Source organism: Bufo bufo, chromosome 4 (genome assembly GCF_905171765.1).
Source record: "Bufo bufo chromosome 4, aBufBuf1.1, whole genome shotgun sequence".
In the NCBI taxonomy this organism is placed as follows: domain Eukaryota; kingdom Metazoa; phylum Chordata; class Amphibia; order Anura; family Bufonidae; genus Bufo; species Bufo bufo.
Window position 1 is genome coordinate 73750103 of NC_053392.1, and position 26871 is coordinate 73776973.

At 44.7% G+C, this 26871-nt stretch overlaps 1 protein-coding gene across 2 annotated transcripts in view; it reads right to left on the minus strand.

Moving 5' to 3' along the window:
* Positions 1-699: 699 nt before the first annotated feature.
* Positions 700-26871, minus strand: part of SDC1 (syndecan 1) — a 38172-nt gene continuing 12000 nt past the window's right edge. The window contains exons 2-6 of one of the 2 annotated variants that reach the window (XM_040427372.1): positions 4985-5060; positions 2891-4060; positions 2739-2857; positions 1479-1599; positions 700-1150 (exon numbers count right to left, since the gene is read on the minus strand). In XM_040427372.1, coding sequence (XP_040283306.1) covers positions 984-1150; positions 1479-1599; positions 2739-2857; positions 2891-4060; positions 4985-5060 — 1653 coding nt within the window. In that variant the 3' untranslated portion in view covers positions 700-983. Of the gene's footprint in view, positions 1151-1478; positions 1600-2738; positions 4061-4984; positions 5061-26871 lie in introns of both variants that reach the window. The other variant, XM_040427371.1, reaches the window with a different exon arrangement.

Consider the following 26871-nt stretch of genomic DNA (forward strand, 5'->3'; position numbering starts at 1 on the left):
ACTAGTGCCTCTAAACACTTAAATCTCCAAACCTGCTCAAACATTTACAGCAAAAATATACAGATGTATAAAAAAAAAAAAAAAAAAAAAAACCCTAAAATCATATACATTAAGGTTGGCACTGCATACTCTTCAGGAAATCCTAAAAATAACGAACATTTTGTTGGAAACATTGAATTTAACAAAAACACAACAGCAAACAGATCAAAAATGGTTAAAAAGGAAAAATTAACAGGCTAGTGCAAGAAGATATAAACTATGAATTGAAAAAGGTGCACATTTTAAATCATTGCCGTTTCTTGGATCATTGACAAAAACAGGTGAATAAATAGATGTGGCAGTTTAAAGCATCAAAAAGTAAAAGAATAAAACAAAATACTAAAAAAATTAAATAAAGGGAATCAAAACCGAGCACATCTGAAACTACAGGCTTGCTTTAGATGTGCGGAACCAAGAGAACCAACCTGGACATATGGTAGGGTTTTGTGTTAAGAATGTAAGGTTTTGCTCAGCATTTGAACGTAACACCTTAAGTGCTGTTGTGGAGTTAAAAATAAACTAGATTTTTGTACCGTTTTATAGATTTGGGGACAAGGGGGGGGGGGGGGGGGGGAATTTTTTTTTTTATAAAAAGTCCATTAATATCTACATACAATCCAAGCAAAGGCATTTGAGAAGTCATGGTTTTTCGGCAGAGGAAGGTGGGGAACAGGTTTGCACTGAAGGAACTTTCCTCCTGAAGAGGGTCAGAGTCAGATATGCTCTGTGACAATGTACTGAAAGGAGTCTGTAACTTGTGGCCTTCTTTATAGAGGCACTGTGCTGCGGAAAGGCACGGTGAATACTTTCTCCATAAATAATGTCCAGTAGTAGTCCTTTGAAACAAAAAAAAAAAAAAAAAAAGCCACAGAGCAAAAGCTGTGGGTTGAGAACGAAGAAGTAGAGGCAGATATCTCAACTGGAATGTGAAGACTTTTGCTGGACTATGCGTAGAATTCCCTCTGTTCCCTTGGTTTCTGATATCCACCGTTGGACTGCTTTGGTTCCTCCAGAGAGTAGCTTCCTTCATCCTTCTTTTTCATCCTGTACAGTACAAACGCAACCAGGAATGCAGCAAACACCAAACCAGCCACTCCACCTGCGATGATTCCTGAAAGACAAGAGGTGGTAGACCATCAGGCACAAGGCCACGCAAAACAGTCGTAATGCAAAGAAGCCTGGAAAGCCTAAACAAATATCGGACCCAACGAAGACGTGCGGCCAAGTCTTATGACAACACTTCCAAGAACTCAAATATTTGACTTGGAAGCTAATTGACTACAAATGTAGGTAATGTCAATAGACTTTTACAGCCAGCGGCTGGAAGCAGATGCGGCCCTAGTAATGTGCTTAGGCCTTTTAGATGGGTATTGTCACTGATACTTTAGCGGTCAAGAAATGGGCAGTCCATAGAAAAAGACTAGAACTGGAATTTTTACCTGCAAGAAGTTCTTTCCTTTCCATGATCCCTTGTGAGGCGCCAGGGGTACCTTCATCAGAAACTGGAGCGTTAGATATACCCCTATTTAAGGCTGGAATAGTTACTTCAAAAAACATATCCTAAAAAAGAAAAAATGAAACCATTATAAATATATAAATTTATGTCAAGTCCAGAGGACTTTTACTTAAGAGTCACGAGAAAAATTGTCCTGCACAAAGCCCTATTTTTTCTCTTTGAAGCATTGCACATCTCAGTTGAACCCCAAGAATTTATTCTAAGTTGCTGGAATCTGTTGGGGTTATTAGTACACCGGATTCAGCACTATAATGAGAGAATATGAATATATATATATATATATATATATATATATATATATATATAAAATTATGTAGAAGACAATATTTGTGACTCGCAATAAACATAACTGAAGCCCAAATTCTCACTTCATTTTGCAACTGCAGCGTCTATGTTTCACAATACATAGCAGCTGCAGGAGGCAGTCCTGTGACAAATGCAGAGTTTCTGGCCTTTGTTTTCCAGACTGTCACTCTCCTCTCCTGAACGATTTTCTAAGCCAACTTGTAACCAAATCAAAGTTCTACTAGAGATAAATCAGCTCAGAAGTCCATCGACGTACCATAAAACAGAAGTTGCTAAAGGCAAATCAAGCCAAGTTTTTTTTCATACAAGCCTATTTTAGCCCAAAATACATTAAAATATAAAACAAAATGACGCCAGACTTTAAAGTAGAACTACATCTAATAGAGGACAACTTCCGATACCGTAGCAAGGTGTCTCCTGCCCAGAAACCCACCCTGACCCAGAAGAGTTGCTTTAGTGCAGGCAGTAGGAAACCTCCGGCACTCTAGCTGTTGTGAAACTACAACTCCCAGCATGCATACCCTCTCTGTTCAGAGCTCTCATAGAAATGAATGGAGCATGCTGGGAATGGTAGTTTCACAACAGCTGGAGTGCAGAAGGTTTCTGACGTCTGCTTTCGTGTATGACCCACCCATGCACGACATGAACGGCCATTCATTACACTGGCTGTAATTCTACACTAACCCTGAAAGACATCGCTTTAACCACGCTGCTCTCTACAAAAATTTTTTTTTTATAAAAAAAAAAAAAGTTATTAAAAAGGGGCTGTACGAAATAAGAAAAAAAAAGTAAAATAGCATAATCGAAGCAATTAGAAAAACAAACAGCTGCACACATCTAATAGGACAGAAAGGTACAGAAAATAGACAAGACTTGCCTGATCTGCTACCCCTGATGGTCCTTCCTCCTTCGAGTCTAAAGTGTCATCAATTTCATCAAAGGGATTCCCAGAGACATTACAGTGAACTGTAGAGCTGGGGAAGTCATCTTTTTCTGCATCGTCGGTAACATGTTCTTCATTTCGTACTGGAACAGCAGTGGTGCTTCTAACATCTGGAACATTGACTCTTCTGCCCTTTGGTTCATGTGTGTGGACCTCATGGGGCTGTTCAGGTTCTGTAGACTCCGTAGTACTGGGTGTAGTTTTATGGTGACTAGTATGGTGGTGGTGAGGATGATGATTAGGATGTTCATCCTCTGCAACAGTAGTTGCACGTTCTTCTTTTACATCACCTTCACCCAGTTTAATCGTATCAGAGGGCCTTGTGGTCATTTCTTCCTGAAATTCCGATTCATCAAATGAACTTGTAGTTTTTGGATGATGAGGATGATGGTGGTGGTGGCGGTGATGAGGATGTTCATCCTCTGCAACAGTAGTTGTACGTTCTTCTTTTACATCACCTTCACCCAGTTTAATCGTATCAGAGGGCATTGTGGTCACTTCTTCCTGAAATTCAGATTCAAATGAACTTGTAGTTGTTGGAGGATGATGATGGTGGTGGTGGTGGTGATGATGATGAGGATGATCTTTGTGCGTATGTTCAGCCACAGTTGTAGTTACAAAGCTATCCAAAGCTGGTAGTTTATCAGCATCTAGTGGATCTACATTAGCTTCTTCAGTAGCTGCATAAGTACTGGTAGAGCCGGAAGTGGTGTCTTCATGCAGAACACCATGCTTGGCCAAATCCTCAACAGGAGTGGTCAGCTCCTGGGGAACATGTAGTGATTCAGACTCTTCATCTGGTGTACCAGCGGTTGTGTTTACAGGCAAATCATGTGGCTTATCAACTTCATGAGGAATATCTATTGTATCATCATCAGGTCTATCTGAAGCGGAGGGAAGAGTTGTACTAGATGTGGTAGTATGATGGTGAGGATGATGATGATGATGGTGGTGGTGGTGTTTCCTTGTGTCAATTTCTCCCAGTATTTCAGCTGTAGAGGTCTGCTGGAATGGAGAGGTGGTTGCTTCTTGTGTAATTGCTTTGTCACCTGCATCAACTTCAACCTGATCTTCAATGAGGGGATTATGTGTTTTAGTGGTTTCAGTTGACACTGTGGCATCTTCCAGTTTAGTTTCTTCCTTATCAACGATCTCTGGCTCCTGAGCCTTTGTAGAGCCTTCCATGGTGGGTACCAGAGTGAAGACGGGCGTAGAGAACACAGCTACATCCTTAGAATCCACATCAACAAATAAACCTTTAAAAACAGAAATTTAACATATTACATGGATGAACTTTAATTCTGATCTCATCATTTAAAGAAGAATGGCTTCGGGTCCGGCAGTGTTTAACACCAACATGTAATCTGCTCCCCCACCCATGTCATAAGACTATGTTCACACTGTGATATTCTACCTGCAGGTGACTTCAGAGAGATAATTTTCTTCCTTCTGAAGGAGAGGTAATCTGCACACTGTGCCCCTGGAGGCACCACCTGGAAGACCCCTTAGATGGGCTGGCAGTATATATCCCTCCCACCAAGGGCTGACTAAAATAAAGTCTAATGCTGGCCATACACATTAGGCACCAACATGCACACGGCCGGATCAGTTTTGTGGTCCGCAAAACACAGATGCAGCTCGTGTCCTGGACTCATTTTATTTGTGGACCCATTGTTTTCAATGGGTCTGTGGTCGACATTTTGCAAAACGGACATACGGATGCGGAAAGCACATGGATGACCTGTGTGCTTTCCGCATCCGTATGTCCGTTCTGAAAACATGTCCTATACTGTAAAATGCAGACCACACACACACACACACACACCAGTTAGTCATTGGGTCCGCAAAAAATTGAGATGTAACACTGACTGACTGACTGACTGACTGACTACTTATCAGATCCATTATTTTTAGGCCAGCAAAACGAATACGGTCGTGTGCATGGGGTCTGCGATAGCCATTTCCCCTCATTCCTCTGTCCACAGGCAGACTCAGTCAGTCTGCATCTATCCTAAACAGGAAGAGGAGATGAAGCAGCTGCTAAAAACTCTGGCAGCTAAAATCCAACATGCCCGAGAGTCATGACGCCCCCATACACATTAGATGGCCGGCCTGTATCTCACGTGTATGGTCAGCTCAACTAAACATTGGCCGATCCTGTACATGACACAAGTACTCACCATCATCTCCTGAGCCTGAGAGATCCTCATCATCTCCAGAAGCGTCGAGGTCTTCAGGAGGAACAGCTTTATCAATCTGAAAAACAGGGCAAAGAATGGAAATTACAGGAGACCAATTTAAAAGGAAGAGTCATCAGAAAAATCACATTTTTATGTTTGACATTTTTAAAGAATTTTTGGCGGTTATGTGATTTTCCATGGGCTGGGCTGGCCAACCTAAGGCTCTCCAGCTGTTGCAAAACTACAACTCCCAGCATTCCCAGGCTGCCTATAGCCATCAGCCTACAGCAGGGCATGGTGGGAGTTGTAGTTTTACAACAGCTGGAGGGCCATCCCCGATATATAGTAATACTAGGGTAAAGAATCTGAACTACAGAATGGTCTTGAAGACCCGAGCAGTGTCTGACTTCTATAACAAAAAGTAACCATCACCCTCCTTTGGAAGTTGAACCCAAAAGATTTTTGCCAATTTGGGGACCTGAAAAGGTAAAATAGACAGCAAAACCACAAACCATCCAACAGCCAGATTTTAATATCTATTTAAGACATTATAACTTTCATGATGTTCATTATGTGACCCTAGGACATCATCCCTGACCTGTAATAGTCTTCTTTAGGTGATGGACCTCCCAGGTAGGTATTACCCTTCGATGCCTGACAGATCAGCTCTATACATAGCTCTTGCCTTAGGAGTCTCAAATGCAAGCAAGCGCCACTCCAGGCAACTCTAAAGGTCATAGCGGACAACGTGTAACAGAGCCCCCGCCCTGCAGGACCCCAACCCGTACTCTCCTGCCCAGAGGCCACTGGTCTCATCACATGGAGAGAAGTGTTGTACCTGACCTCAGAAATAACATGTACTAACTCTGCTATATGTCTTCCTGCCCATACACAGCCCCTCACCCTAGAAAGGCAAGTGAATGAACATTCAGAAGAAAGCTGCAGTTATAAGATGAGGGTTTCTGCACAGGAAATTACCATATAAAAGGATATAGGTCCAGCAGAAAAATGAAAGGGAAGGAGTCACCTATATTCATTAGAGAGGGTTTGTCCCACAAAAAAATAAAATTAAAAATATTCTACATTTTTCAAACTGGCACCTGGATCGGAATACTTTAGTAACTGCATGAAGTTAAAACATTTAGCATAGCCAATAAGTTATTCAATAAAATGCATCTGTATAGCGCCACCTGCTGTTTGTGCTCTTCCTCATTCCTCTGTCCTTCTCAAGAACAATGCTGAAATGGTCGCACATGCTCAGTTCCATCCTTCAACTGCCACCAGCCATATCAACTGACAGTTACAAGGAGAGAGCTGCAGCATAAAGGACACAATCCCTGAGCTGTGATAGGAAGAGACTTGCGGTAGACAGGACATGCACCTGTGCCGCAATAGGCAGGGAGCTGCAGCAGAAGGAGCACACCCCCGGACCTGCCAACTTCAAATCAGTCTAGCAGAACAACTGGAGATCTCTGGATCCATGTGAGGTACGGGGCTGGTTCTAGCTTGGTTAGAAATAGAAAGTCATGGCCTGTATGATGTCAGATTTTCATTTTTCATATTAATCATTGGACCACCCCTTTAAAATAAGTCACATTCTATTCTGTTGTATGAAGAGATAGCAGCGCATCAGTCAACTGCATGACATGGCAAACCGCTTTAAATACATGTATCTGGTGATCTAACAAGTCTAGTAACACTAAGACCTCGTGCGCACAAGAGCTGAGATTAGGACAGAATTTCACTGTTTAGGGAATTGCAGTCGAAGCAATTGCCTAATATTCCGAAATTTTCTCAAAATAAATTTAAAGATGAAGCCTATACTTCACCCTGCGCGCATTTCTAAACTCATTACTACTGCATAGTTTTTGTTTGTAACTTCTTCGTGCTTTTGTAGCAATGGCGGACAGCGCAGTAGGGTACCTTCCCGTAATCAAAGGGAAACTATACAGCGCCATTCTGGACCATGTCTCGTATCCAAGACAATGGGAATAAAAACACAGAAAGGGGCCAAGAAGAGAAAAAAAAACTTGCCGAGCAGCGAACAATGGATTCACATTGTCAGAAGCCGGGAAAACCCCTTTAAGTAAAGCTAAAATTACAGGAGGATCTGATTAAGTGAAAGGAAGAGACAAGAAATGGGCAACGTTGCAAGTGAAGATGGAAAATTGCTCAGAGGCTTAATCCAAGGTTCATAAGTGGCCTTTTAAGAGATTACTGAATTAGGATAATATCTGTCCTCTGTATGTGCAGGGATAGGATTACGCCGACGCTCGGTGCGAATATAATCAGAGCGATGAGGTGACGTGGAAATGAGGAGAGGGGAAGAAAAAAAAAAGTCCTGAGGTTCATACACAGCCATAGGGCCCAGTACACACTGAGAAGTTCTTCTGGGTTCATAAGATCCAGCTTTGTGCATCTCTTTGGCTTTAATATAGATTTTATTTTTGGGCAGACATGCTGTTAAAGCGACCCTTCAAGAAAAATAAAAAATACTTACCTGATGCCCTTCCAGAGGCTTCTCTTCTGCCATCAAACATGGTTGCACCGCTTCTCGGACTACCTAGTGGATTTGGTAGTCCAAGACACTTCCTGCTGTCCTCGAAGTGTCCTGGGCTACCCAAGAGCAGCGCTAGACAAGCAGGGGGTGTCCTGGGCTACCCAAGAGCAGCGCTAGACAAGCAGGGGGTGTCCTGGGCTACCCAAGAGCCCCATCTTGGATGGCAAATGAGACATCCAGGTATCGGTGGATCTGCATCTGAGGGAGGGCGGTCACCAGGTAAGAGTTCTGTTTCGTTCTACGGTTGAAGCAGATTTTCTGGGATTTATGAATTTATTACCCATCGTCAGGTCCTAATTTATGGGGGTCCGACACCCAGGACCTCCCCCGATCAGCTGCTTGGAAAGTCACCGGTGCTCCTGCGAGTGCCGCGGTTTTCTCTCAGCTCACCAAGCACAGCGCTGTACATAGTATAGTGGCTGTACTTGGTATTGCATTCAGCCCCATTCACTTCAATGGAGCAGAGCGGTGTCTCAGCCATGTGAGTGGTGAACGTGATGTCATATGGCCTAGGCAAGGCTGGAGGTGGCCATGGCGCTACTACAGCCTTCTCAAAACAGCAGATTGGTGGGGGTCCCGGGGGTCAGACCCTCACCGATCATATACTGATGACCTATCCAAGAGGATAGATCATCCATTCAAAACTCAGAAATCCCTTTTAAATGTGAATTTTTACTTTACTGGGGCTGTATTGGGGCAGTATGAATTAATTAGAAGGGGTGCACATGTGGCGGTCATGTTGTCAGTAAGCGACTATACACCTAGACACACAGGCAATCATGGAGGCAGGGGAGGAGTGACAACCAAGTCTTATGACCCTGTTTGGTCAACAAGATCGTGCCAAGGACGGCTATAAAGCCTGCAACGTGAGCTCCTCGCACAGGGAACAATAAGGGCTTTTCAAACAAAACAGGAACCTGGTTTTCCCAAAATTACACTCCTCAGAGGACAAGTGTCTGCTTGCGGTGCTGATCACTTGCCAGGTACAATTCAGTGTGCCCGTGCCGCCTGCCAAAAATTGTGACACCCCTCGATGGTCTAGAAAATGGACTAAGTAGTCCTCCTAGTAACAGAAGGGTCGTGGGGCCTGAGACACGTACTGCACGGCGGGAAACGTGGAAAGGGGCGCTCAGAGGTGCCGAAAGTAATATAAAAGACGTATAGTTACCTCTCCTGGCATGCCCGTTAGTTATAACAATTCTAAAGCATCTTTGTCAAACTCTGCATTGTGCCATTCCTCTGTTCCTCCTGGCAATATATTAATAAATTGGCAACTAGGTGTTACCACTTCCCCTTGTCAAACGAGCGCGCCCCTGTACAGTCTGGTCAACATGAGGGTATAGGGATACACCCATTTGACAAGCGGAATTGGTAATTTATTCAGACATTTATAGGAGGAATAACAGAGGAAAGGCACAAAGCAGAGTTCTAAGAAAAAAAACGCACCAGAATGGTCATATGACGAGGAATTTACTGAAGTAGAAGTGTCAGGAGAGGCGACAGATCCTCCCGGTGAAGGTCGCCGCAGTCAGAGAACCGCAGCCTGCATTAATCCGCGCAGTAAATGTATAACCTGTAGGTTTAGCGTCTGTGTAACAGGCTTATACGCAGAACGTGAAGATGGGAGGGCAGGGGTCCTTGTACTATTCCATGCAGAGTGTCACCAAGGACGGGTGAGGGGTGGCGGGGGCCATCAATAAAGCGCATTAATCACCCCAGTCATAACAATAAGCCACTGGTAAGTCAAGGTTAACACAACCTCTCAATGATCTCCGCCAGGCTGGAGGGATCGGCTGCAGCGCCGTTAACAATTTCCAGGTCCTCCCTGCAGAAATGCAGCCGTGTGGAAAAATCTACAGGTTTAACCCTTCATGGTGGAGGACAAAAGTGAAGACGCAAGATGCAAGCAACTTTCGGTCACAACATATCACTTGTCCCATGGAGATCCATAGTGATCAAGGGTGCAAATAAAAATGCACTGGAGAAATGCAGTCTGTTTCAGCAGTGTGAGGACATGACAGGTTCTACTTAAAGGGGTATTCCAGGATTGCCTTCCATTTCAAATCTCCCTCCCACCGCACCCCTGAAGGGAAGCGCACTTCCCTGCTCCCCACCGCTTGGTTCCAGCGCTAGTCCGCACATTTAAACTTACAGCATGGACAAGGTCACGTGCCCTGCTGCAGCGGTGACATGTCCCCAAGCGGCACGTGATGTGCCACATGCCATTTTGGGGACATCAGCTGCAGTGGCCAGTCATCAGCTGCAGTGGCACACGGGATCCAGTCCATGCTGGAAGATTACATTCTGGGATCAAACAGCGGTAAGAAGGTAATCCTGGAATATCCGGTGAAGAAAAAAAAATAATCCAAGCTACCAACCACTAGGGGGCGCAATATCAGATCGGCGGGGTTCCGACACCCAGCACCCATCAGCTGTATGAAGAGAAGGCACGTGCCATGAGCGCCTGTCGTCTCCGCCTCTCTTCCTGCTAGCTGTAGACATAGCAGCAGTGCCTTATCATACAGCTGATCGGCAGGGGAGCCTGGTGTCTGACGCCCTACGATCTATTAATGACCTATCCCGAGGATAGGTCATCAATATTAAAAGCCTGGAAAACCCCTTTAAAGAAGCGACAATGTGCGCCAAAATTTTGCTGCAAAGGAAGCCAACAATCTTAGACCAGACAATCTAAAGGAGAATCCGATTTATCATCCGGCATCACCTACCGAGGAAGGTCTGGCACCTCTTTTAGACTGTCTAGTGTATGTAGGCACACTAAGGATTACACAGTAAATCTGCCCCACTGTTATACACAGCATACGGCAAGCTCCTAAGCGCCCCCTAGTGGTGTCTAGTAATGATAATAAACTAAACTATTTTTATAGCCAGCATATTCCGCAGAGCTTTACAACTCGTTGCAGTTCGAACAAATGATCTATCCAGCAGATAGGGGTTAACTTAAGAAATTCATTAGGGTGCACCTTGTTAAGGAGTTTTTTCAAACCACAAGCTATTTAGAAGAGGGAAAGGTCATGTTTAGATGCCCCGCCGAGGTCCAATATTAAGAAGTCCTGTGACCCGGCTTACAATTCACCTTTCCAATCCATTACCACGACTTGGGGGCGGCCTGGGTGTGGGGCTGATAAGCAGAGACTCGTACCGAGCTGCAGCCTCCGCTTTCCCATAAGTGGGAGGAGACCATAAAATTCCCTAACGAGAATCTAAATACATAGACTCGTCCATCATGGTGGTTAATGAGCTTTTAAGGTTTTGGCTGCAGGGTAGAATGTCATGAGCAGATCTTAAATCGTGAAACATTTACTAGATTTTCAGGCATGTGGTTACACAGATGAACGCTCTACTCCACGTTTAGTAGTCACAGCGTGGGGAAAGCCAGATGACTGCGCCGCCAGCAGTGTGCTGCTGTACAGTCATCGGCTGAAACCTTGGGACTACAGTCTGGGTTTTTCGGTATCCAATTGGAGACTGTGCCCTAAACAAGTGCAGAAAGTTACAAAGGTTTCCTTAAATAGAATGCATCTCTATCTTGTATGGAAGGGTGCTGTGGTCATGCTCGGTGACCTGTGCAGAGGTCATTGTGCAGGGAGGTGGGGTAGATGTCAACAGTATAAATAAGGTTTCAGGATCAGAACTATTTTGTCAGAAAATATTTCTATACTGAAAAAGTTGTGGTTAGGAAATAGACCATAAGTGAATTTAAACCTACCTCAAAACAGGTATATCCTGATTCCTAAGTAATAAAGGGCAGACTGGATGGACCATGTGGTCTTCTGCTGTCAATCTACTATGCTTTTATGAGACCACCAGTCCTGGAATTACTGGCACTTAAAATTTATATCTTTGAGTGGTGGATCCTGCGTTATCTATACAGAGGTGTTATTTGTCACAATAATCCGGCCGTGATCATAATGAGATGACTGCTATGTGTGAAAGCGGCAAGATTTTGGATTGTTCATGTAGGGTAAACATTGACTTTGAAAACTTAAAAAAAAAAAATGCATTAAAACTTTAAATGGGTCATTTTCTGGTGACAACTTCCCATTAATAGCCGACGAGGCATCTTTGGCCAAAGCCTAATAACGGCTGCTCTCATGAATCAGTTCATGGGCCAGGTAGAAAATTACAGCCACCTTTAGGGTAGGTCTACATGACAACATGTGTCACGCGACACAGGGCACAACTACACTGCAACATGTGTCACGCGACATTTTTTATAATGATAGTCTATGGTGTCGCACTGCGACAGTCGCAGAAAAAAATCTGCGACACCATAGACTATTATTATGTCGTGCGACACATGTTGTCGTGTAGCCCTAGCCTTAGTGGCCACGACATCAAATTATGAAGAGCATCTGGGCACCCTAACCTGCGTCCAGAATAGCAGCTAGCTGCATGTCCTCAAGAGGTTCCAAGAAGAGGGAGACTAAGCCTGATGCTTCAACAGATTTCACAATCCTAAACTACAAGCCATGAGACACATGGGGAGGATAAGTAAAGGCTTAAGTGACCCTCAACTTGAAATGCAGGTAGGCCCATGACCCATTAGTAAGTAACCTTTAAGAGTTTGGAGGTCCATGTTCCTTTCAGAAACCATCTTGTGGGAAAAGGAAGAAATGTGGAAGGGGGAAAATAGACCATAAATACAGCCATGTTCATGACCGGAATCCCCCTAACAAGACATCAAGGTCAAACAGCAGAATCGGGAGTCTTAAGAGGTGTGCAAGACCTCAACAGAGCCTTCACACCAATCCCAAGATATCTAAGAAACAAAGCATAAGGAGGAAAAAGAAACAGCACATTGTAGGATAAATACTGTAATTATTTCATGTATTTTATACAGCTTAATACAAAACCTTTAATAGACCTTAATGCAGGCACACATTGTACCGACAGAGTTGTGGACTGACTCGTTCTGGGGATGCACTGTAAGCATTGAGGGGATGACTGCGAGACGGTGCTAACAGATGACCTAGATATGACAGCATGGGCTGTTACCGGAGGAGTCTAGGGAGTGTTCGGAGGGCCTGGAGACAGAGTGTCTGGTGGCTCAAGAAGAATAAGTGCAGCACAGGAGAAGCCCTGAAGGCAAGATTGAGCAAAGCAAGTTATGCAGAAATGTTTTAGACGCAAGGAAGACAAGACAAATCATATTTTATATAAAGGCCTTTGGCAGAAAATAGGGGGAAAAATGTACACCTGGGTGGGCAAAACCAGGAAAAGGCTCAGCACCTCAAAGGACATCAGAGAACAACATCTGGAGAAATTACTCCAGACTTTAGGTGGATCACGGCTGAGCCAGAAAATAAGAAATCCTACAGTCAACTCAAAAACTCAGGATCCAGCTGCTCAGTCAGGAATGATAGAAGACCGTCCCTGCTTTTTAGGTTACTCAGTGCTCTTCATCTGCTTGTTTAAAGGGGCTGTGGATTTGCGTTGCAATTGTTCATGGTATTATAGAACATCGGTGTGGTCACCCAAGTCATCGTTTGCCAGCAGCAGATGGTGTAGTCTTAACAGCCTCTGCTGCCCCCAAACAATGAGTCTGGGGACGAGTGATGGTCTTTGCGATCGCTCCTCCCCATACATGAGAATCTAGGAGCAACGGGGGTGTTACCCTTTACGCTACGCCTAGAGGCTCTGCTCTCTCTGCAACTGCTGCACCCCCTGCATTTTGAGCGACAGGGCCAGGTAGTGAAAACATTATCACACCTGTGAAAGTGCAGAGGGCACGTCGTTGGAGATCTACGAGCGCTGCGTTCTCTTCAAACAGCTGATCGGCATCGGTGGGGGTGCTGGGAGTCACACCAACCTGATATTGATGGCCGAGGATGTGTGTGAGTGATATATCTCTCTCTATTAAAAAGGAGGGGGGGGGGGGGACAACCCCTTTAAGGAGAGCCAGTACCCTACCTGAGCTACATTGGAAAGTGTGAAATCTGCACTGAAAATCCACACAAACAATTGACATGCTGCAGATGTAAAAATCCACTTAGCTGGTACTGTATTACGCTGCAGATTTTCAGATTTCTCACCGCAGGCGATTTCCAAACCATGGAGGGGAGATTTTAAAAATCTCACCTTCTTAGCCGTGTACGATAACCCGTGCGTAACAAGCCTATACCCTAGGAGTGATCAGATTTGCTCAAGCATCTATAGGCAGCTTGCAGAAACCCATGCACATACTACAGATGCAGCCCCATGAGGGGGGTTGGTGATGCTCATACGCGGCAGACCTCAGACTTTTGGTTGGGACAGTTTTTAGCAGGTTGGGTGCCCAAACATAGCCACAGTCCTCCAAAATGGCCGACCGCACTCTTGTATCCATGAGAGAGTCACAAGACAAATAAAGGACATTTGGGACAAGCCGTGGTAATCACACCAAGGACGTGCAGTATAGAGGTCGAGCTCCTACTCTGAGGACAGGCGCTGGGCGGCCGGGGACCACAGGCGTGACTATGCCTTTCATTGCTATTTCCAGCGGAGCCCTGAACTACCGGCAGTCACAAGGCCAGACTATGACCGCAATCACATGCCCCAAATTACCACAATCTGCCTTCTTTTCAGGACTAAATCATTTCCTTCCACATTCAGAGTCAGGAATATCCTCTGGTTCAGGCCTCGCCGTAGACCGGATTCTTCGTCATGCATTTTAGGAATTTACGGGTGGACAAGAAGAGTCCTTGATACCCAGCCGCCCCCTGATAGCACGGCTCGACGCCAGCAAGACAATGAGGCGCTTCATGTCGTACACACTGACAATGTACAGAGCACAGCCTCGGCAAACCCTGCACATTATCCATCGCAGTCTCATCGCGGGGCCCCTGGAAGAGCCCGGTGTCACCACATCCATATTAACCCACGCCCCTTAAAGGGCATCTGTCAGCAGTTCTGTACCTATGAAACTGGCTGACCTGTTACATGGGCACTTGCTAGCTGAAGGCTTTGCTGCGAAAAATGATGTTTTAATAGATGCAAATGAACCTCTAGAAACAGGGGCGTTACCGTTACACCTAGAGGCCCTGCTCTCTCTGCAACTGCTGTGCCCCCACTTTGACTGACAGGTCCAGATGTGATGATTTTTCACTGCCTGGCCCTGTCAGAATGCAGAGTGCAGCAGTTACAGAGAGCAGAGCCACCAGGTGTAACGGTAACGCCCCCGTTGCTCCTAGAGGCTCATTTGCATATAATAAAACATCATTTTTCTCAGTAATGCAGACACATATGAACATGGCACCAACACAGATATCTTCAGCTGCCAAGCGCACACGTAACAGGTCAGCCAGTGTCATAGGGACAAATCTGCTGACAGATGCCCGGTGTCCACATGAGACTGATGTTTTGGGGGTAAATTGAATGCAGTGTAGATTTTAAAACCGTAGCAATTTACGCTGTGGATTACCACCACGGATTTCAACTTTTGCAAAGAGGGTGAAATTCGCAGCAATTCAGCAAAAATAATATGTAACCCGTGTGGGGGCTCTCAGAAACACACGCACTGGAGCTCATTTCCTACCAGGCACTAGGTGACATGAATGACAACCTTCTGAAGGACCATGGGAGCGGTGGGGGGTTAGAGAGGACCCATCATCATAACTACATGAACTCCCCATGCAATAATTCTACTCTTAGGACACCATGTTGTGCCATTCCTCTATTATTCCTGCTAGAAGTTATGACTGAATTGCCAGCAATCTGATGTTACCAGTTGAGGAAAGGGGTGTCCCCGCAGTCAGACACTAATCAGTCCTGCTGGTGTCAGACACCCCAAAAAAGTTAATACCTATCGGAACCTTTATTGCAAACTGCTAGTACGGTAATCTATTACTTCTAGCAGGAATAATACGGAATCGTTACTGTAACAGAGCGTCCCCAGCTGTTCACAGGTGGAAAAAGCCGTCACCCATTGTAATACATCAATATAACCAGCATTGAGCGAATCGAAGTCCATTTTGTGGACTTTGATCCGAATTTCAGGGAAAATTCTAATCACCGTGCAGCCAAATTTTCTCATGCATCCTGGTAGCGAATATATTCTCCCTGATTGGCAGTAAAAAATAAAATACTTACCTCAGCAATTTTCTCACGATGGGCTGGCCTCTGCCATCTTAATTGAAGATCTCGCATGAAATCCTGTGTACGGTGACAGATGATGTCACCACGCCAGCCGACGTCATCACCGGCCATGCGAGATTGTGCTAGATCTATAATCAAGATGGCGGCGGCCGGCCCGTCGCAAACAAATGGATGAGGAAAGTATGATTTCATTTTTTTTATTTTACACTATTACTGTAAGATGGCGCGAGGGGGTACAATGACGGGGATCAGCGCAATTGCACCCACTAATTACATGAAGCAAATTTCTGGGTAAAATTCAGTGAAGCAGCCGAATGGAATTTTTGAATACTTTGCTCATCTCTAAATGTAACCATAAGAAAGCAAAAGTTACAGCACATAACCAGCATTGCTAGGACCTACCACCACCCACCAGGACCCCAAAATGTGGGTGTTGTCATTTTACGCTGAACTATAAAGTCACCAGGACGCACCAGCTCTGCTCTGCAATCAGCTCCTTGTGCTACTTTTGCAATCTGATTTTCAAGATCACATCTCGGCAGCACAAAATCAATCATCCGTATGCAGAGGGAAGGAAATAACTCCTATGGACATGACATAATAGACTTTGGCTTCTGCTGCCTCTTTCTCGGACCTGTGACATCACGTCCATTGGTCACGTCCTTTCTGCCACTCAGTCCCTTGCACGTTAACAGGACTCAGCTGCAATACTGTGCACGGCCACTATTCAACGTACAGCGCCGTGTCCGGTAGACGGTGACCAGGCTGTAGCCTCTTCAAACAGCTGGACCAACTTCGGATAGTGATGCCAGGCATGTCCACCACTGATGGATTGCAGGGTGGTCGTAACTATGGTAACGAGCATTGTATAATGCGATGGAAAAATGAATCCAGCCACAAAAGGAGGCAATATGGATAACAATACATTAGTAAGTGCCTTGTATTAACTTCCACTAAATGCTATTTGCTAAAAGTGAGACAACCCCTTTAAGGATGCAAAGAAAGAAAGGGGGGGGGGGGGAAGAGAAACAGAAACATTAAAAATGCACCCCCAGCAGGACGCACCGATCCCCAACAGTGAAAAGCACAAGGGCAATATAAGGAGACCAAAAGTGCTCTGAAAAGTCAATTATATAAACAAGGATATGTGACATTCCAATAGAAAAACTAATAAAGTCTTAGGGCTCTTTCACACCTGCGTTCTTGTCTTCCGGCATAGAGTTCCGTCGTCGGGGCTCTATGCCGGAAGAATCCTGATCAGGATTATCCTAATGCATTCTGAATGGAGAGAAATCCGTTCAGGATGCATCAGGATGTCTTCAGTTCCGGAACGGAACATTTTTTGGCCGGAGAAAATACCGCAGCATGCTGCGCTTTTTGCTCCGGCCAAAAATCCGGAACACTTGCCGCAAGGCCGGATCCGGAATTAATGCCCATTTAAAGGCATTGATCCGGATCCGGCCTTAAGCTAAACGTCGTTTCGGTGCATTGCCGGATCCGACGTTTAGCTTTTTCAGAGTGGTTACCATGGCTGCCGGGACGCTAAAGTCCTGACAGCCATGGTAAAGTGTAGTTGGGAGCGGGGAGCAGTGTACTTACAGTCCGTGCGGCTCCTGGGGCGCTCCAGAGTGACGTCAGGGCGCCCCAAGCTCATGGATCATGTGATCGCATTGGACACGTCATCCATGCGCATGGGGCGCTCTGACTTCATTCTGGAGCGCCCCGGGAGCCGCACGGACTGTAAGTATACCGCTCCCCACTACTACTATGGCAACCAGGACTTTAATAGCGTCCTGGGTGCCATAGTAACACTGAACGCATTTGGAAGACGGTTCCGTCTTCAAATGCTTTCAGTACACTTGCGTTTTTCCGGATCCAGAGTGTAATTCCGGCAAGTGGAGTACACGCCGGATCCGGACAGCGCAAGTGTGAAAGAGGCCTTACAGAACACGTGCCGGGTGGATGGAGACACCGATCTCCTTATATTGCCCTATTCGGGAATTGTGGGGGATCGGCGTGTCCTGCTGTGGATGCTTTTTAAATTGTTTTTAATGTCTGCTTGTTTTTTCTTTGCATCCTTCATAAGCTATTGTGATTTTTTACATGTTTTTGCTGTGCTTTTAGTAGTGTGTGTCTTCTTGTGGATACTACTGCTTTACACAGGGCAGCACCCTACGATTACCTTGGTGGTGCCCACCTCTTTGGTATCCCGCCAGCTTGTTTCTCATGTAATATGATATTATAAGACATCCAGCTTGCTGTGCCATCAGACCGTACCAGGGATTTGCATGAGGCACCCCGTCAGTAAGGTCTGGAGTAGATGAAGGCAGAATTTACTAACCTACTAAGCGCCAGCCTGACACACTACAAATAAAAAAGGACCTCTACGGGCAGCAGAGAAATGACCATGTACGTGCAACCACCCATGCCACCCTTTCATCAGGGACATTGATCCAGGCGTCTGGACCTCCACTGCCCTGACCCTTCTGACAAGTCTTTAAATAAAAAAAAAAAAAAAAAAAAAAAAAAACAGTCTGATAATACAGGTATTCCAGTTGTTACAAGTTTTCCCCTATCCACCACATAGGAGATGACTATTAGATTGTCCTACCGATGAACCACGAGAAGAGGGACTCCGTACCCCTCACAGTGGCGTTCCTTTCATCTGTATGGAAGGTAGTAGAAAAAAGGGGGCATGGCGTGGAAGTGGGCAGGACGAACAGCCCATCTCATTTATCATTTTCTAGGGAGCTGCCGTAGATTTAAGCAAGTCGCACAACCGGTACCTCTACATAACTTGGGCACATAGAGCGCTAGCGCAGGTTTATCAAAATAAATGACCCCAAAAGTTCCCAAAACTTAAAGGGTCGATACATCACTTCTACACTTCTGGTACGAGTCAAATCATTGTATGAATCCCGGTTGCCTCTCAGTGTGTCCTGGATGTGTAATCCTACATGTAATGAAAGTTATGGAAAAGCTGACGTGGTTTTATTGCCGCTTGAGTCATTTGCCCAATTTGTCTTAAAATAAAAAGGAAATCCTTAAGATAATCCTCTTGGAATGTCAGACTCTACCCTCAAATGCACGCCACCTTCATTTCCAGATCACGTCACTAACGGGGAGATTAACTAGGGTTCCTCCCCCGATTTATACTATACTAATCCACACTGCACTCCTGGCTGTTGACACCAGACTTAGAGTTTTCCCACTTTGTCAATTTTTGGGGACATAAAAATACAAAAAAAACTCAGTGATGAGCCGGCCAACACCCGAGTGTTGGGGTCTCTTTAGCTCGGGGTTGCGATATCCAGAGAATCTACAATACACCTGCTCAATGAAGATTTAAAAAAATTGGGCAACTGTTAGGAAATTTCTAGGCTCATCCACTACCTGGGACATGGTTGGCCCTCACTATGGCACGTTTAATTAACCTCTACTGAGGACCTGATATAGAAACATAGAATGTGTCGGCAGATAAGAACCATTTGGCCCATCTAGTCTGCCCGTTATACTGAGTACTATGGATAGCCCCTGGCCCCATCTTATATAAAGGATGGCCTTATGCCTATCCCATGCATGCTTAAACCCCTTCACTGTATTTGCAGCTACCACTTCTGCAGGAAGGCTATTCCATGCATCCACTACTCTCTCAGTAAAGTAATACTTCCTTATATTACTTTTAAACCTTTGCCCCTCTAATTTAAAACTGTGTCCTCTTGTGGTAGTTTTTCTTCTTTTAAATATGCTCTCCTCCTTTACCGAGTTGATTCCCTTTATGTATTTAAAAGTTTCTATCATATCCCCTCTGTCTCTTCTTTCTTCCAAGCTATACATATTAAGGTCTTTTAACCTTTCCTGGTAAGTTTTATCCTGCAATCCATGTACTAGTTTAGTAGCTCTTCTCTGAACTCTCTCTAGAGTATCTATATCCTTCTGGAGATATGGCCTCCAGTACTGCGCACAATACTCCAAGTGAGGTCTCACCAGTGTTCTGTACAGCGGCATAAGCACTTCACTCTTTCTACTGCTTATACCTCTCCCTATACATCCAAGCATTCTGCTGGCATTTCGTGCTGCTCTATTACATTGTCTTCCCACCTTTAAGTCTTCTGAAATAATTACTCCTAAATCCCTTTCCTCAGATACTGAGGTCAGGACTGTGTCAAATATTCTATATTCTGCCCTTGGGTTTTTACGCCCCAGGTGCATTATCTTGCACTTATCCACATTAAATTTCAGTTGCCAGAGTTCTGACCATTCTAGTTTTCCTAAATCCTTTTCCATTTGGCGTTTCCCTCCAGGAACATCAACCCTGTTACCTATCTTTGTGTCATCAGCAAAAAGACAAACCTTACCATCGAGGCCTTTTGCAATATCACTTATGAAGATATTAAACAAAATTGGTCCCAGTACAGATCCCTGTGGAACCCCACTGGTAACATGACCTTGTTTTGAATGTTCTCCATTGACTACCACCCTCTGTTGTCTGTCACTCAGCCACTGCCTAATCCACTCAACAATATGGGAGTCCATGCTCAATGACTGCAGTTTATTGATAAGTCTTCTATGTGGGACAGTGTCAAAAGCCTTACTAAAATCTAGATATGCGATGTCTACTGCACCTCCACCGTCTATTATTTTATTCACCCAGTCAAAAAAAATCTATAAGATTTGTTTGACATGATCTCCCTGAAGTAAACCCATGTTGTTTTTCATCTTGCAATCCATGGGATTTTAGATGTTCCACAATCCTATCCTTTAATAGGGTTTCCATTAATTTGCCTACTATTGATGTCAGACTCACTGGTCTATAGTTGCTCGATTCCTCCCTACTACCTTTCTTGTGAATGGGCACGACATTTGCCAATTTCCAATCTTCCGGGACGACTCCTGTTACTAATGATTGGTTAAATAAATCTGTTAACGGTTTTGCCAGCTCACCACTAAGCTCTTTTAATAATTTTGGGTGTATCTCATCAGGCCCCTGTGACTTATTTGTCTTCGCCTTAGACAGCAAACTTAGAACATCTTCCTCTGTAAAGATACATGCATCAAACGATTTATTAGTCATTCTTTCTAGTGGAGGTCCTTCTCCTTTTTCTTTTGTAAAAACTGAACAGAAGTATTCATTAAGGCAGTCGGCTAGCCCTTTATTCTCTTCGACATACCGAAGAGAATAAAGGGCTAGCCGACTGCCTTAATGAATACTTCTGTTCAGTTTTTACAAAAGAAAAAGGAGAAGGACCTACTCTAGATCATGGGCAGCTCCAGAGGGCAATCACACCCAGATCATCTCATACTTCCCTGGAAGTTACTGCCTGCAGAGCTCGCCTACAATAGTTTACATATTTATGTGGAATTATTCAAATTAAATTGTGTAATTATCTTAAATCCTCCCCACGGCCATGTGCATGAGGCCTTAGGGTGATGGTCCACGACTGGCAAAACTTTACTGCCTTATTCCAAAAACAACGCCACACTTCTCCACAGGTTGCGTGTAGCATTGCAGCTCAGTCCAATTCTTAATAAAGGCCTCATGCACACGACCGTATTGTGCAAATCCACATCAGATCTGAATTTTTGGTGGGTCATACACGGACCCGTTCACTTCTATGGGTCTGCTATAATTCATTTAAAAACACCCAAACAGCACACAGATATTCTATTGACGGGAGAGGATCAAGGGTTTGCGGACTGAAATACAGATATGGTTGTGTGCATGAGGCCTGGAGGCTGAACTGCAACACCAGACATAACCCATGGATACATGTGGTGCTATTCCCAGAAGAAATCAGCCGTGAAATCAGCTGGAAGCCCCTTTAAAGGGAATGTCCATTACTACAACAGGAGCCTCACACCATTTTTTAGTACCCCTTAGTTCTCTTGCTGGCAAATCAAACAAAACCCCACTATACATTTATAATTTAAAGGGGTATTCTGGGTTTTTCAAGTTACCATTCTTCCAGGCAAAACTGCCCCAACTCCTAGTTAGATGGTTGTGTTGATGTCCAGCGGTCTTTAAGTCAGGTCACAGATTCTCCACTGGACTGAGGTCTGGACTAGGCCATGCCAAGACATTTAAACGTTTCACCTCAAAACCCTCCAGTCTAGCTTTAGCAGTATGTTTAGGATCATAGTCGTGCTAGAAGGTGAACTTCTGTCCAAGTTCCAAATCTCTGGCAGACAAACAAGTTTTCCTCAAAAATTGCCCTGTATTTGCTGCCATCCATCTTTCCTTCAATCCTGACCAGTTTTCCAGACCCTCCAATGAAACATCCTCACAACATGACACTACCACCACCACCATTGTTCACCGTGGGAATGGAAATCGAGGTGATGGGAAGTGTTGTGTTTTCACCACAAACAGCGTTTCCCATGATGATCTCACCTGACCAGAGAACCTTCTTCCACGTTTTTGGCGAGTCTATCACATGCTGCTTGGTGAACTCCAAGCGTGTTTCCTCAAGTTAGTTTTTTTCAGCAATGGCTTTTTTTTCCCTAGTCACTCTCCCATAAAGCCCCAATCTGTGGAATATACAGTTTATAGTGATCCTATGGACAGATCCTTCCATCTCCTCTGTTGAGTGTACAGCCAAGTCTACTTTCACACTGGAGTTTCGGCTTTCCGTTTGAGATCCGATCAGGGCTCTCATAAGTGGTCCAAAACGGATCAGTATGCATTCTAATGCTCAGAAAGTATCAGTTCAGTCTCGATTCCGCTTTGGAGACGGACATCAAAACGCTGCTTGCAGCGTTTTGGTGTCTGTTTGATGAAACTGAGCCAAACGGATCCGTCCTGACACACAATGTAAGTCAATGAGGACGGATCAGTTTTCTATGACACAATCTGGCACAATAGAAAACGGATCCGTCCTCCATTGACTTTTAATGGTGTTAAAGACTGATCCGTCTTGGCTATGTTAAAGATAATACAAACAGATCCGTTCTCCGCCCCTTCCTGCGTCCTGGATCTTCACTTCCTGGTTGTATCTTCTGTCCTGCGCCATTGCCCGTGCCGCACATGCCCTCGGGATGGCCTCCTATTCAGGTACAGAGCGGGGAGGGTTTGAAGGGAGAGTAGAGAGGGCTTCCATACCCGGTGTCCAGCCGTCCGTCTCCCTCTGCGGTGTGTGGAGCGGGGTCAACCGGCGCACACCTTCTCCAGCCAGCCTGCAACTGCCAAAAGGGAGAAACTACTCCCCACCGAAAATAACAAACACCTGTAGGTTGTCCCTCCTAGGACAGGAAACCACTGAGGAGGGGCATCTGAAGATTTACACCTGTGGGTTTCCTGTCCTGGGAGGTGGATTCCTCTCTCCTGGTGCCGTCATAGGACGAAGGGATAAGTAGCCTTCTAGTGGCCCTATGGACAGATACTTCCATCTCCTCTCTGAATCTGTGGAGCTCCTTCAGTGTTATCATTGGGGTCTTCGTTAAATCTCTTAATGAACAAACTGTTCATACCTGATAATTGCCTGCTCGTCAGAGGAGGTGAGAGTTGCATTTACATGCAGCACTCATTCCCTCTGTATGAGATCAAGTCATCACTACTGCGACTGCTTGTCTTCATTCTATCTGGGCACTTAATCGCTGTTAACACAGGATGTTCTGCTGGTCAAACGATTTAGGCAACTGCATCATCGGGGTGATCGGTGTCATCTTTGAACAGGGCAATTATCGGGAATAAGGGTCTGTATGCACGTTTGTTCCTGGTCATCTGCCAGAGTAAATGGGCCTTTAGATGACTAAAAAGGTAGTAATCTGGCCCCATTCCCTCAGCCTTCAGGAGAACACTTCTAGTCGTGGTTTCAAAGTGGAGGTGGTGTAAAATGTTGCTGGATCCAATGTACTTTGTCTGGGCTAATCTTGTTGTGACTCAGTGTTAACAGTACACAAGGGAGAGCCAAATCACACATTACAACAAGTCCAAACCCATGTCTCTTATTATTAGGGAATAAGGGAGACTCATCTACAGCCATTTTCATTATAAATGAACAAGCAAGCCATTTTTTATCTTTACAGACAATAGAGCAAGGGGAAAAACAGTCTTTAGGAGGTGACGCAACGAACAAAGCTCATGGCGTGGAAAGCCAGTCTAAACTGAGCCTAATCCACACAGAAGCGAGCCTCTATCTAGGACGTAACCTTCTAGGAAGGGCATATTGGGGGATTGCCGAGAACACCGAAGTCTGCTACTTGTGGTCAACAAGGGGAGTATGGGTAATGGTGGACAAAGGGATGGATTCATGTAGGAACAACCATCCGATATGCCACACTGATAGTGGTCATTCATCTGTCTGCACGTTTAGCAAGAATGAAAGCTGTGGGGGTCCCTCATACTTAAACCAGCTCATGAATACAAAGCAGCTATAACATCAAGATCAGTCCATCTGGGACTCTGCACAAGCCATCAATATGTTTCTTCATGGTGCCCACCTAAATCTTTCAGCCTCTGATCTGATATGTTTCTCAGACATCTCCAAATCAGAGTTGGGGCTCATGTCTGTGTTTTTTGTTCGCATCCAATCAGCTTTTTTTGCGGGTCGGATGTGGACCCTTTCACTTCAACTGGGCCGCAAAAGATGCGGACAGAACATGGTTTGCTATGTCCGTTCCACAACACCCGCAAAAAAAAACAAAAAACATTATGGGCTGGACTTTCCGTTCCACAAAATGCAGAACACACACGGCTGGTATGTGTGTTTTGGAGACCGCAAAAACGGCTGTGGCTGTGTGCATGAGCCCTTACACTGCTGAGGTGCTCACCAAGAATGGGATTGGATCCTGAGGAGACCTTCCCCAAAAGGTTTCGTTTGGGAAAAGTTCCCTTGCTTTGTCCTCAAGGACATCCTCCAGTCTTGGTTTAAAATGCGTAGTGGCATAACCTCTCAATCAGACGCTATCAGGTGTAAACACAGTGAAAGCTTAAGGAGTTGACAGTAGAAGCAACAAAGGTCGTGAGGAAGAGGTGGAAAAACCTGATCATGTGATCTGATCCAGCAATCTGAAACATATGCATGTTCTAAATACAATCAATGAAATGCATAAGAGCATGAATAAATGCAACATTTTATGTTGTAAACTGCTTATTACATATTAGAGAGCTTTTTGCATAATATAAGATATGCAAATATATTTTACAAAAGCACATAGTCAGCCTTCCTCTTATTTGACGCATTTATGCTTTTGAAAGAGGAAGACTGACTTCACCCATTTTGAAGATATATTTCTGATATTTGCATCTCTATTATGCAACAAGTTGTCTGATAACGTTATGTAATAAGCAATCTAACCAAACTAATATTGAGTTTCCAACATGTGTGTATTCTCTCTCTCAGATCTCATGATCATGGTTATCGCCTCTTCCTCTGCTGCTTTTACCGCCAATGTTCGGATTAATAAATACTCCCACGTCTGTAGCCTTTCACGGTGTTTATGCCTAATGGAGTCCGTCCGATAATGAAACGCATTAGGGGCATTCTCTGCCAGTCCGTGCACCTAGATGGATATCTACTCCAGGTCCCGAATGGAGCGGATTTCAGTTGTCATTTATGCCAGGAAACAGGTGAATATGGCAGTGCCGAAAGCCCGGCCACCACTTTCCAGTGTCAGGGGCAGCATAAAACCGCTGCTTCCGTCCAAATATATCTTCATAGCATTTTAAATGTCACACCTGGCAGGGAAAAAAAAAAAAAGTCCCACGAGGCCATGATAAGTGACCCTCCATTGCATTCTGAATACATATAATATAAAAGGACACTGGAACACAAAATCAGTTCCAAGTCCACCTTTAATGACAGCGCCGCTAGGGATCTTTATTCTGCATCCATTTCCATTATGGTCAGCTTAAGAAAATGAAAATACTTAAAATATTACATTATAAATATATTCCCAAATACCTTTCATCATTACGACTCGTTTTGTCTGGGAAGCAAAATGGCCGCTGTCCCATTAGTTCACACAAAACCCGTCCTAATCACATGGGAGGACAAGCTACTTTATAACACTGAGGTAAAGAGGAGCCGCTTCCTCTCTACTTGTCAGGGATTATAATCCTGAATACAGATAAGAACTTTAGCTGAATTTCTGGGGAATTTAGTTCATGAGGAGACAGGAAGTACAGAGAGGGCGGACAGGACAGGCTGTGGTAATGGAGACTGGAAGGGCTTGTTCACACGACCGTATGGCTTTCAGTGTTTTGCGGGCCCGTTTTTAATGAACCCATTTTTTGTTTCAGTAGTGTTTCCGGTTCCATTCCGTTTTTCCGTATGGCATATACAGTAATTACATAGAAAAAAAATTGGGCTGGGCATAACATTTTCAATAGACTGTTCCGCAAAAACAGAACGGATATGGAAGACAGTACATGTATGTGTTCTGTTTTTTTGCGGACCCATTGACGAGCCCTAAACAAGTATTGCTGGTCGTTATCTACACCTCCCCCTTCCTCTCATGTCTCCTCATCGCCATTCCACAGAGGATCATGATTCCTGACAAGCAGAGCAGAGAGGATGAGGCAGCACTATGGCTCATTGTGGTGAAGTAACTCATCCTGTTGTGCGATTAGGACAGTTTTTGTGTGTACTGATAGGATGGCTCGTTTTGTCTAGGGAGCCATGATTAGGAGAAATAAAATGGCCGCCATCCTAACTAATGAAAAGTACTTGGGAATATATTTATTATAATATTTTATAATAAAATTATTTTAAGTATTTTCATTTTTTTAATTCCTGGAGAACCCCTTTAAGGGGCTCATGCACACAAACGTAAGGGCCCTGTGCTACAGACCGCAAATAGTCCCCAATGCACGGGCACTGACAGTGTGCACTCCGTGCTATGCATGCGGACCCATTAACTTAAATGGGTCAGCGATCTGCAAGATATTTTAACTTTATCCCTGGGGAAAAATGCAGAAACGGTGTACAGTGTACACCGGCACCATGCTACACTGTATTCTGACGTATACACAGTCAGGATGTAGTGCACGTAAGGCTACTGTCACACTAGCGTTAATACTTTCTGGTATTGAGATCCGTCATAGGGTCTCAAGACCGGAAACAACGCTTCCGTTTTTTCCCCCCATTCATTGTCAATAGGGACAACACGTAACTGAACAGAACGGAGTGCTGCGGTTTGCTTTCTGTCCTGGGATGCGGAGCAAAACAGATCAGTCATGACCCACAATGCAAGTCAATGGGGACGGATCCGTTTTCTCTGTGAATAGAAAACA